Consider the following 12,977-nt stretch of genomic DNA (forward strand, 5'->3'; position numbering starts at 1 on the left):
CAATTCTTTCTTTTTTTTTGCGTTTGACTGGTTGGGCCATCATTGTCTCCCTCTTGCCCTGTTTTGCAGACATGTAGCAAAGACTTAAAGACACCTACACACAAAGTTGACACCCAACCAACCACCTCACCCCTACTCAGTTACACCCAACATAGGCGGATACTGTCCCACCTATGTCAAACTTAGCCCTGCCCCTCCAGTGCCCAGGGCCTCACTGCCAGTTTCCCATGTGGGGTTTGTAATAAGGTGGATCCAGGAGTTAGTCCTGCTCTCTTCTGGGTGACGCGGATTGGAAAGGGTTCGACAAGAAAAGGTTTTCTTTAACCCCACTAAGTTATACAGTAGTACATTCACCTGTAGAGGAAATTGAAATTGTTTCAAAGATAGACCATGAAGTGGACGTGGGTGCTTGTGGCAGTCTTGCTGTCATTTGGGGGGCAATCACTGGCCAAGGAAAGCTTGGACTTTCCTGAATATGACGGTAAGGACCGCGTACACAACCTCAACGCCAAGAACTACAAGACCCTGATGAGGAAGTACGACGTTATGGTAGTGTACTACCACGACCATCCCGGATCCAGCCGCGTCGCCCAGAGACAGTTTGAGACTGAGGAGTTGGCCCTTGAGGTAGGTTGAGCTGAAAAAGGAGTAGATCTAAAATTGCTGTTTTTTTGTATTTTTGGGTTTAAAGGCTAACATTAAAATATTGTAATTGTTTCAGAAAGCTAATTATGAATGTATGAATAATTTTCAAAAATTGAAATGCATGAGAAAAATAAATATTTTGTTTTTTTGTTTCGTTCTTTTTCACCATGTATGTTATCCATTGCATGCACATAGAAATCAAACATTCATTCCTTTAAGCCTGGAGACTCAGCAGTTTTCTCCTCATTACATCACCATCCAGTATCAGCCCTCAAGGTGTCCAACAGCTAGGATAATTCTGAGTTAACATATGTATTTATAATGCATTAAATATCACATGTTTCTCAAACAGTGTTTATGCATTTAGTCATACAAAAAATACCAATTGCTTTACATTTGAAAAAAAGAAAGGATGTACGGTAAATGATTTATAGAATGAAGATATCTCTAGCCACAGTATATTGTTGCATTCAGCATGTGCTGTGTGCTGGTTAACTGCATGGTACAGAGATATGCAATGAAGCTTATCTCTCTCCTATTATGGACATTCAACAACCAATATGAAGATCCAAAATGAGGTTTAAAGGGTATCACTTTTGGCCCATGATAATGAATTTTTAAAGGAAATACCGTAGTGAAACATAAGTCTTTGAACATTAAAAGTATACAAATATAACTGAAATATCCGCGTTTAACTTTTTCATAACATAAATAGACTGTTAAATATATGTCGTAAACATAAATAATTAAATCAATTGTTTGGAAAATTAAATTGACAGTAACATATAAGTAAAACTGTTAAAACAAAAAAAAAAGCTGGAGATTGAAGTGAGCATCTGCCTCTAACATATCACATCATTTCCACAGGCTCTGGTGTCTCTGTTTGGGATTGCAGGTGGGGGTGGGTTGGGTTGTTTTTGGCCTGGTCAGAGCTTCAAGCCTGCACTGGGGCTACTGGATCCAGTGATGCCACCTCAGCCCTCTGCTGAGACTGACACTCACAGTACTGTACTTGTCAGCGGATCCTGAATGCTGAACATCACTGCTGCCTCACCAAAATAGTCCTTGGGTTGGTGTTGCTCCTTGGGTTATATTTAACCTGAGATACTTGAGTTAAGAGGGTTGAGTTTCTCTTTGCAAACGTATAATGATTTTGACTTCCAAAGGTGTTATTGTTATTTAGACGCAAACGGCAGAGCATTTCCAAGGTTACGGTGCACTTTTTGTATTGCTGCATGATAAATTACCTTTATCTAATGAATAATAATATTGAATGACATTCAATCAATTTGAAGCTAGCATAGCTACCCCTGTGTGATGATGGTAACTCATCATCAAATGACAGTTCATGTCATTTCCAAAAAAGTAAGTGCTAAAGACATGTCAATTTATCGCTTTTAATTTTTGCAAATCCAATTAAGCTCTAAGCAATGCAAGGGATCATCTGCACAACAACCTGCAGGACAGCCTGTTTACTCTGCTATTTATGACTGTAAAGGCAGCTGCTCAAGATCTCTTACACCATTTACATGCGTCTACATGAGCAAGTAAGCGAGCAAGGAGGCAAGTGCTTTCAGTCTCGAAATGCACTCAGACAACATTAAACCACTTCCTCGATGCAAGAGGGCCGCGGCCCATTGGTGGAATCAACTGTCAGTCAAGAGGTTCATGTTTCATACAAATTTAGAAAGTGCAGGAGCAGCTCTCTGAAAAGCAGGCTTTTATGGTCATGAGGCTCCTGAGTACAATTTTTGTGAATATGCGTTCATGTTTTAACTACATATAGAAAAAACCTGGTCTGGTAACAGTGTTTTGTGTTTTGTTTTGGCAGCGTGCAGCACAAGTCCTGGAGGAATTTGATGACGAGGATATTGGAGTTGGACTCATTGATGCAAAGCTCGACAAAGTGGTTGCAAAGAAATTAGGTAATTAAGGTCACATACAGATGGTAAAAAGATGGAGAAATCCTACCCTAATTCTGATATAACATCACAAAACCATCCCACCCCTGGGAGCTTTCGTGATATAAAACCACAAATATCAATGTATTCTTTTAGAACTTGGTAAACTAACACTACATTGCACTTATTTTAGTAGGGGAAAGAAAATGACTGATGTTTTATAAACCTGTTGACATGTAAATAAACTACATTTGTAATCAGCCCTTTTAATTTAAGGCTTTATAGATACACCTATTGCTGCATTTAAAACTGCAAGTCTCTTGCATTATGTCCATTTAAGTTTTGCACATCTAGATTTTTTTCCCCCAATACTTAGAAAATAAACTCACTTAATCTAGATTGTATGGAGGGAGTCTATAAATGTATAAACGTATTTTGCTATTTATAGCTTCATCCATTTTCCACCCCCACATCATAATACTGCCTCCAGCACATTTGATCATGTGGAAGTTGGTTTGAGGGGGGTGTGCAGTGTTGATTCTTCTCAAATAGCATTTTCTGTGTAAGCCAGAAAGTTACATTTTAGACCTAATATGAACAGAGCACCTTATTCTCATGTTTTCTTTGTCTTTGCATAGTTTTAAAAAGGCAAACTTGTGGCTTTCATCCACTTGACGTGCAGCTGCTTTCCTTGTCTGGACAGGTTTAAAGGTTTAGGTATTATTTTTACGCTTTTTTAACTTCTTCACAGCTTTGTCCCTGAACCGTATGCTTCATTCCAGTCTCCATAATGTAGTTTATTCACTAAAAATCTTTAGCAAACTCCTGAGGCTTTCAAAGAAGGGCTGTATTTATAATGAGATGAAAGGGCAGACAGGATGACGCTAATTACTAAGCAGTGCTCTTCTGAAGGAACTTGATTACACAGAATTTTATTTAGGGTATATTATTGAAGAAGATGGTTTATATCTGACCTTCCATTTCATAGTTATATGTTTCTTAGTGCAGGTCAGTCCCAATGAAATACATTGATTTTTGTGAAAAGGCACGCATATTTTTTTGTTTAGCTTGATGCTCTCTACAGTCAGTCCTTTAAAAAGCGTTTTTTCTTCCCAGAACTCGATGAGTCCGACAGCATCTTCATCTTCACCGACGATGAAGTTATAGAGTATGATGGTGAACTTGAGGCAGACACGCTTGTGGAGTTCATCTATGATGTTCGTGAGGATATAGCATGTCTTATTTAAGCATGAAGTAATATCAATATTTAGAAACAGAAATCAGAAAAATCCAGACTCTTTTTACATTTACTTTTTTTTTTATAGCAATAGTCCATTTCCATTCACAGTAAATTTATTAAGTTATATTACTATGCATGTCATTTGCTAACAATTAATCTAGGTAAGACCCACCAGTTGTACTGAGCACTAACTTTGCAGCTATTCCTCGTCCTGAGCAAGCACATGGTGACAGTGAAAAGAAAATACTAAATCTAAACAGTGAGAAACCTCCAGTAGAGTCGAACCTGACATCTGATCCCATTGAAACTGAGGGAAAAAGCAAAACAACACTGTTCCAGAGGAGAACGTTTTCTCAGGAAAAAAAAAAGCTATTATACATAGTTAATTGCACTGATAGCTATGTCAGTTTTTATTCCCAGTGACGAGACAGCTAAGCAATGAAACAGTGTCCCTGTAGTAATTTCCATACAACAATGAAATACAAAATTTTACAGAGACTTAGACTTTGACAACTTTTATCTTTTTATATACACAGAGTGTATACAAAACGAAATGTCTTTTAGTACAGATTTTCAGACAGAGTACACATGTATATTAGAATCAATTATATGAATTCAACCAACAGAGCTAGGCTTGCAACAAAGAAAAGTCAACAATTCTTGTAAAGCCTTACAGTATGCAGGGTTTTATTAAATCTTGATTGCCATTACTAACTAACATTTTTCCAACATGGTTAAACTACTTAATTTGAGTCCTACATTATTGTTAAACTGTAACGCATGTATTAACAACATTGAGACGATATTTTGTCTCTTTCCAATAAAAGCTTTTTTTTTTTGCTGCTTATGTGAATGTTTCACCAGATTCTCACTGCTATACCCTTTTTTTTTTCCTCCCAAAGCTTCTCGAGGACCCTGTGGAAATTATTGACAACAGCAGGGAACTGAAAGGCTTTGAAAACATCGAAGAGGACATCAAATTGGTGGGCTACTTTAAGAGTCACAAGTCTGAACGTAAGAATATTGTGATGGCATGATTATCTGTAACACAATACTGTGTAGATAGAAAGGAGATTAACATCATAAAGCCGGGTATATTAGCAAAGATCTTCCTTTAATTTAAACATGCACACAATCAGTATTAGTGATGTGTATATTCTTTGGTCTTTATGCATGTATGCTAACCTTGCTGAAATAAATTGACCAATAATTGTAAAATTGTTTCATAGATTTCGAAGCATATGCTGATGCCGCTGAAGAGTTCCATCCTCACATCCAGTTTTTTGCCACCTTTAATCCTAAGGTGAGCTAATTTACATCTGAATGAGCCAGTGATCACCAAATAAATGCTATTAATGCTGAGAAGTTTGGTTATTAATCAGAACTACAGGCTTTGAGCATATCAGCAAACACCTCACCCCATATGTCAAGCCATTATTGGAGAGACCTGTAGTTGCTAATTATTTATAAACTCTTGCAAGCATAAAAAAGGTAAAGTGGAGCTATCTTCTTAGTAGGTACATAAGAAAATTACAAAAAAGTCACTGACCATGAAAAAATCTAAAATACTGGAAGGGCCTAGTCAAAGTCAAGATGTAAACATTTTCATAATGGTATATTGAGCTCATAAGGGAAAATTAATGAAGCAATACTCTTAAGAACCCATAAACAACATTGTGAGGTGCTTACTTGCCAATAGGACTGCATTTACTACTTTTATGTTTAGCACTTGATCCTGTTACCATTTGTCAATTTTGCATTTAGTTTTACTGTCACATACAGTATTTATTTTCCTGTAGGGGCTGTAATGTTATGGCTCAGGGCATCAATGATACACCTACGGCTGAATAATGAATTACATTCCTCATTTTGTCACAGGTTGCTAAGGCCCTTGAGCTGAAGCTCAATGAAGTGGACTTCTATGAACCCTTCGTGGATGACCCTGTGGTTATTCCTGGAAAACCTTACACTGAGAAAGAACTAGTGAAATTCATCGAAGATAATGACAGGTAGCTCCTACTTGTCAGCATGATGCAAGATTTTATAAGTGAGAAGTGTAACGGCCTGAATTAACTAAAAATGCTTTTATTTTAATACATTTGTGGTTGTTTAGACCAACACTGAGGAAACTGAAACCCAGCAACATGTACGAGATCTGGGTAAGATCCTTTATACTGTACTTCCAGCCTTGTTGTAGTTTGAATCACTAATTCTGTTATGGAGATACGTTCAGCTAATTTAAACACTGAACATATTTTTTAACTTCCTGATAGTATTTCAATTTTAAGTCTTTTAATACACATCATAAAAAAAGCATATATATTTTGTTCACAGGAGGATGATGTTGATGGAGAACACATTGTCGCTTTTGCAGAGGAGTCAGATATCGGTAAAGGACAAAAAACTTAAATAGAACAGATGCGCTAATATAGAGAGAAAATGTAACTCAGGAAATACATATTACTGAGTTTATCATAAAGAGGCAAAGAGAACAATCTCCAAGGATTTACCTGCCCTGTCCTCTTTTGCTCAACAGATGGCTTTGAGTTCTTGCACATCCTGAAGCAAGTTGCTGAGGATAACACAGACAACCCTAACCTCAGTATTGTCTGGATTGACCCTGATGACTTCCCTCTGGTAAAAAAAAGAAAAAAAAGTTTCTCTAGAAACAAATGAAAACTAAGATTTAATGATAAAAATGCTGACGTGTGCTACAGGTGGTAACAATGGTTACATGACATTTTTTTTTTTAATTTCACCTAAAGCTTTTGCCACACTGGGAAAAGACCTTCGGAATTGACCTGTCCCACCCACAGATTGGTGTCGTTGATGCTGATGATGTAAGTATTTGTGATTAGGAAATCATTGTACATTTGCATATCTTGTCTATTCATAAGTATTAAGGTTAATCAATTTTACATTTTAGTACAGAACATTTAACTTAAATTCACAGGGATGTTACATTTTTATTAAAGTGGATTGGCAGTAGTTTAAGCTAATCATGAACAAGAAAATCTATATAAATGGTTTTGAATTTAGCTTAATTTAATATAAATAGAAATGGCTGTTATGTTCTCCCTTCATGATTTTGCGCCTTTACAATTTTGATCTTCTCTTATTGCCTATGATATGGAGCCAGTCATTTGTACAAAGAGGCTTCAGTTTGTTCTCTCTTAGTGAAATTTATAACTTGTGTGATCCAGCATTAGTTTAGTTTGGGGATATTCACAGGTCACTATGTTGATCACTATGTTGATATTGTCCTTGGTGAGTAAGAGAGACCATTTTTAATTGCATAGAGTTGTGAGGTGGAGGGTTATAGCTTTTGTCTGTTCAACTGTGCTGAGGAGCACTGCTCTGGCCTTCAATTGTGCTTGAAGGCGTCGCATTTGAGAATGACCTTTTTCTTCTGGGAAACCTTAATGTGGGTGAGACTTAGATCTATTGCATTAGAGCAGGGGTGTCAAAGTGGTTCCAGAAAGGGCCGTTTGGCTGCAGGTTTTCTTTCCAACCAAGCAATAGCACACCAGACTCAAGTCATCTCATCCATTGAGTCCAATCTGGTGTGCTATTTTTTGGTTGGAAAGAAAACCTGCAGCCACACAGCCCTTTCTGGAAGCACTTTGACACCCCTTCATTAGAGAGAGTTTGATTGTGTGGCAGGGCAGCTCTTAATCCAGGCATACACTGCGATTTATTTACCCTTTTCGGGCCGACCTTCCAGTCATGCGAGAACTTTTTTGATCGGCCTGACTTCCAGACTGATCGTGCATCTTGTAGTGCAAAGGGGGTAGCGAGGGGCGATCAGCCTCTCATGACCACCTCCTGATCAGGAATCATGAGGTGAAAGTCAAACATGTTTGATTTTCAGTTAACCGTCGTCGGCAAATCACTCAGAGGGCATGCGCAAACAAGGATTCCTATTCTTCTTCTTCCTCTCAGACGAAAACACAGAAGCATGGCAAGGGTGTGGGTGAAATGGAGTTCTTTCTGTAAAATTGACAGACTGTAGTAGCCACATTTGCTCAGCCAAGTCTTTGTGTAAATACGTCATCACCTTTTCTACTTAGGGCTTTCAGCACACAAAATTGCACAAATTGCCAAGGCAGCACATTTCACTCTGATGAGCTTCATATTCCTCCTCTACTGGTTTGGCTCCTGGATAGACAAGTCTGAGTATTGCCATCTCACTGCGGAGCTGAGTCCGACGTAATCTTTAGTCGTACAGTGTGAGCAGGTAGATCGCATCAGAGCGTCCTGCTGCACAGTGTGAGAACATGCATCGTGAGCTGTGAATGCACACTGTACATCGAAACCCTGAGGTTTCGTCATACAGTGGGCTGTAGCTGCGTGCAACGATTGCCCAGTGTATGCCCGGCTTTATAGAGACCTGGTAAACGTAGCTGGTCAGTAAGGAGTGGATTAACGCACCTTTTCAGATAACTCATTTTTTGTTCAGATAGAGATTGAGATCGTAGAATCTGAATGGGCCATCTGTAGGATACTCATTGAAGTGTGTCTAGCAAGAAGCTATGGCCTAAAGTTCACTGGTTATAATATTAATAATTTAACCTTATTTATCTCACATTGGAGAAGTTTACCTCTGTATTTAACCCATCCCCTTGGAGAGCAGTGGGCTGCCATCTTTGGGGCGCCCAGGGAGCAGTGTGGGGTCTTGCTCAGAGACCAAGTGTGGCAGTCTGTGGAGTGGGGCTCAAACTCAGAACCTCAGGATTCCAAGCTCTATGCCCTAACCACTAGGCTGCCACTACCACTGGTTACTTTGGGACTGATGCTAGAGGAACTGTTGCTGTGCTTAAGCAGTGGCTAAAGTTTTGAAACTGAAAGTGACACCCCTCTGGCTGGGATATGTCTAGGGAATCCTTGACAACAGCAGATGAGTACTGCATAGCCAGACGCACTGCATTTTCTGTGGTTTCAGAGGGGAAAACTCTGACTAAAATTGAATTTGGAGAAACTATACACAAATATGTTGGTTGGGCTTGAGTAAGCTGCAGCAAACCATGTAATAATGAAAAAAATAAATAAAAAAAGAAAGTCCATCAAAAAATATGTTTAGTAAGAGGATGTGATTGCATACCTGGACTCAGGATGCATGAAATAATCACTTTAAGAGCTCCTCCATGTTTTCTGCTTAGAAGGAAGAGTCTAAGAAAGTAATCTAACTCTTCAGTCCTCTAGAGGCCTTTTCGTAAAAAATCTAAATCTATTTCTGCTTCGACTCACCTGACTAAAATATTTGCTCATTAGCAGAGCTCTTTACAGGTTGCCTATGTTCTAGTGAATTAGGTTAGCAATTTGGTTAAGGTGTGTAAGGGCAAGGGATGCATTTAAAAGTTGCAGGAGAATGGCCCTCTAAAATTTGAGGACAAGAGCAAGCTGAGTTAAGCTTGGTTTATGCTTGATGCGTCCGCATGGTCTGCATGACCAAATTCCTAAATTTTGGGCTTCCATACCTCTCTGTGCTGTGCCCTTGCAGACAGTATTTCCGCACTGTGCACCAAGGAACATGTCTAACTACACAGACAGATCCGAACGGAAAACATGGCAAGCAAGCAGCAGCTCCAACTAGCAGGCAATTGTAAATGCTAACATCTAGAGACATTCTGTAATTTAGCTCATAAATATCACCACTATCAACAGATCGGGAAATAATTCCTGGACATGAATGACTGTCACTCTTGGTTGGCATGAAGTGGCTTTGACAAATTTGTAAATGGCTGTGTTTTCAACTTCCTTGTCCTGTATGGTGTTGTCAGCTTGCTGTATGAGCTCACCACATCCCACCTGGAGCTTGCCATAATGGAGGAAAAGCTGCAAAGAGTATAAATGCTGCAGACACTGTGACAGGGCTGCTCTTTTTATGCACAGAATGTATGTGCATCAAGCATAATGAGCCGTTTAATCACCATGAGCCAGGGAGCTGTTTGACAGAGCTCCATGAGAAAATTGTGCTTCATCCTAAGATGGCTTTGAGGTCTTTTCTTGTGATGTTCCCAACAGTTTTTAGTGTAACATGAAGGAACAGCCAAGCATGATTGACAGATCTTTACTCTAGAACAGGTGCTAAGTTTATTCATATGTGCTTTGTAGCTCTGGAGAAGACCTAAAAATGTGTTTTTTTTGTAGGGCGTATGGATGTATGGGGTGCTTTTAGAGAGCCACCCACTCCCTGTATAACTGAAGAGAAACTGTTTTTTTGGTATTCTGAGAAAATAGCTTGTTTCAAGGGTAACCAGACTTCTGAGCAGTCTAGTTCTTATGGTACTGTGTCTCTTATCTTTTGGGAGTTGTGTATTTTCTACTAAGTTTATTATCTGTAATCTATGCCTTGCCTATAGTATACATATGTTAAACTCTGTTATATCAATGTGGCTCATTAATTAACTTGGCAGGTCATTGAAATATTGGGTTAATTTCCAGCTAATTACGAGTCATAGAAAGCACAGAACACTATTGATCAGTTGGTGAAAAATCCCATAGTTTAAGCCATTCTTGATTATACAAATATGGAATAGCAAATCACAGCTGATCCAATTAATTGAATTAGTCGACACCTGGAACCAAGGTAACTCACAATAGGAACATGGACATTGGTTAAATGGAATCACATCAACATTCGGCTTAAAAATTGTAGGACGTTAAAACCTGAAAACAAAAGTTATATAAACTGATCTCAATGTTTGTTTTGTTGACCTAAAAAGATAGAAACATAATTTGTGTTGAGTTCAAATCAATTAAACTTAAAACAATATTCTACTTAATTTGAAAGAGTTTTTAAATGCCGTTGTTGCTGTGCAGGCTGACAGCGTATGGATGGACATGGATGATGGGGAGGACTTACCGACTGTGGATGAGCTGGAAGACTGGATTGAAGATGTACTGTCGGGACATATCGATCCTGATGATGATGATGATGATGATGACGATGACGACGACGACGACGATGACGACGACGACGATGACGATGACGACGACGATGATGACGATGACGATGATGATGATGATGATGACGATGATGACGATGATGATGACGATGATGACGACGATGATGATGACGACGACGACGACGATGATGACGACGATGATGATGATGACGACGATGATGACGACGACGATGATGATGACGATGATGATGACGACGATGATGATGACGATTATTAAATTACTAAGTTGTAATTTAAACTTTAAGTCTGACCAATGCCATTTCAAGTCAACATTATCATCGCATCGATGACTCTACTGAATCATCCACTTTTGTAATAAGTTCTTATCATGAAGTCATCTGTTCATGTAAATCCCTCTTCTTCCTCCTCCCTTAGACTTTCTTTGCAGCTCACCAGAATCACTATTCCATTTTGTTTTGTCCTTCTCCCTGACAGTCACTGAACCATTATGTAAAAAAAAATCTTCTATTTATTTCCACATGTAATTCTGTCTTGTACAATAAAACAAGATATTCTTTAAAAATCTTGTCACCTACTGCTTTTGATTTTGAAAATATTAAAGTTTTTATATTAACGGAATTATAAGGGTTTCATCGTTTTTATGCAAACTTCTGAGCCCAATTGTTTTTTGTTTCCTTTTCTGTTTGCATGTTTTATGCTTATTCAGATATGTTTTTGTTTACCCCAATACTGATCTGAATATTATCAAATTCAAAGGTGCTACAGTCTACCACGTTGGGTCTCAAACATAACCAGTATAATGCTGTACAATGAAAGTACTGTACATCATATGGATGTTTCTATGATGATGGATTACGAGAAAAACCAGATTCTATTTTTGTAAAGAGCAAATTTTGATTTACTGTAAAGTCTTAAATAAACATCAAATTGGACAGAAATTCACTTACTCTATAGTTCTTAAAGAGCTGAGAATGGTTGTCTGTGTGAATTATGTGTGAAGAACATATCCTAAGGACATTTCTTTTGGATTTTCACAAAGGCCACAGGAGAATATTCATAAAGCTACACTTTTTCCGATTAAAGTTTTACTTTCATTTCAAATTGTATTAAATTAGTGTTTCTCAATAATTTAATTCCATTCAAAAACAGAAAGTTTTACAAAGTGTGAAAAATAAATTGCTGCAAAATCCACCATAAGCATTCACAGCCTAAGTTTAATATTTGTTGATATTCCTTAGGCAGCAATAACAGTTTAAAGCCTATATAGATATTCAATTTTTTTTGTTCATATAGCGCCCAAATCCACTACTTCCTGCACTTCAGCCAGCTCTTTTGTTTTCTGTCTTCATTACTGGTTTCAGTTTAAATTATTTTAAGGAACCACAGTGCTGGCATTATTGGACCTCAGTGTTTAAATAACACCTGAAGCAAATAGACTTACATGCGGTGTTCCTCAAGGCTCCATGCTGGGTCACCTCCTATTCAACAGCTACATGCTCCCCTTAGCTCACATTATAGTAAACAACCAGATTAGATACCATAACAATGCAGACGAGACACAGCTTTATGTCACAATTTCACCAGGTGACTATGAACCCATCAAAGTGTTGGCTAGATGCTTAGAACAGATCAATATGTGGACGCACCATACTTTTTACAACTGAATAAAACAACTGAGGTGATAATCTTTAGATCAACAGAGGAGAGATCCAGAGTTAGCTCACAGCTTCAGCTACTACAGCTAGAAACAAGTAATTATGGCCAAAATCTTGGTGTCATTGTTAGGTTTATTCAATAATTATTATAAAATTAATGTATGTACATACGAAACATTTGAGAAATGAGATGCTTCACTCTGTCTTATGATTCAGTCAGAAGACCGCTCTGTCTTGTGATTCAGTCAGTGGAGCATCCTGTCTTATGACCTGATCAATTATCCTTTCAGAACAATACTCTGTTTTGTAACCATGTGTTATGTTCTGTTAATAAAAACGCTCTGCAGAGGAGGTCAGAGGGAGAGAGTGTTGGAAAGGTGGGTTGCAGCTCTTTCCCCTTCTGCAGAAGCTGTTGAGAATCCCTTTCCCAACCAGGAAACACTCAGCCAGGCAGACAAGCTCCGATGACCAGACAAGCTCCGAATCAGCTCCCATGTCAGAGGATGAAGAGAGCACATCCAGACAGTCACAGTCAGAGAAACAGGACTACACTGAAAAAAACAGGCCAAACAGGAACAGACGGGGTGAAGCTACTATGAGAAAAATC

The 12,977-nt window shown here is 38.4% G+C and overlaps 1 protein-coding gene across 1 annotated transcript; it reads left to right on the top strand.

Moving 5' to 3' along the window:
* The first annotated feature begins 202 nt into the window (after nt 1-202).
* casq1a (calsequestrin 1a) lies at nt 203-11,653 on the top strand. Its single transcript, XM_038300479.1, has 11 exons — nt 203-627; nt 2,477-2,570; nt 3,663-3,763; nt 4,689-4,800; nt 5,016-5,089; nt 5,665-5,795; nt 5,900-5,945; nt 6,121-6,175; nt 6,323-6,423; nt 6,552-6,626; nt 10,609-11,653. The coding sequence occupies exons 1-11, from the start codon at nt 391-393 to the stop codon at nt 10,969-10,971; spliced, it is 1,389 nt and encodes a 462-aa protein (XP_038156407.1). The 5' UTR covers nt 203-390; the 3' UTR covers nt 10,972-11,653.
* The last annotated feature ends 1,324 nt before the right edge of the window (nt 11,654-12,977 follow it).

Source organism: Cyprinodon tularosa, unplaced genomic scaffold (genome assembly GCF_016077235.1).
Source record: "Cyprinodon tularosa strain WSP-4 unplaced genomic scaffold, ASM1607723v1 ctg45, whole genome shotgun sequence".
NCBI lineage: Eukaryota > Metazoa > Chordata > Actinopteri > Cyprinodontiformes > Cyprinodontidae > Cyprinodon > Cyprinodon tularosa.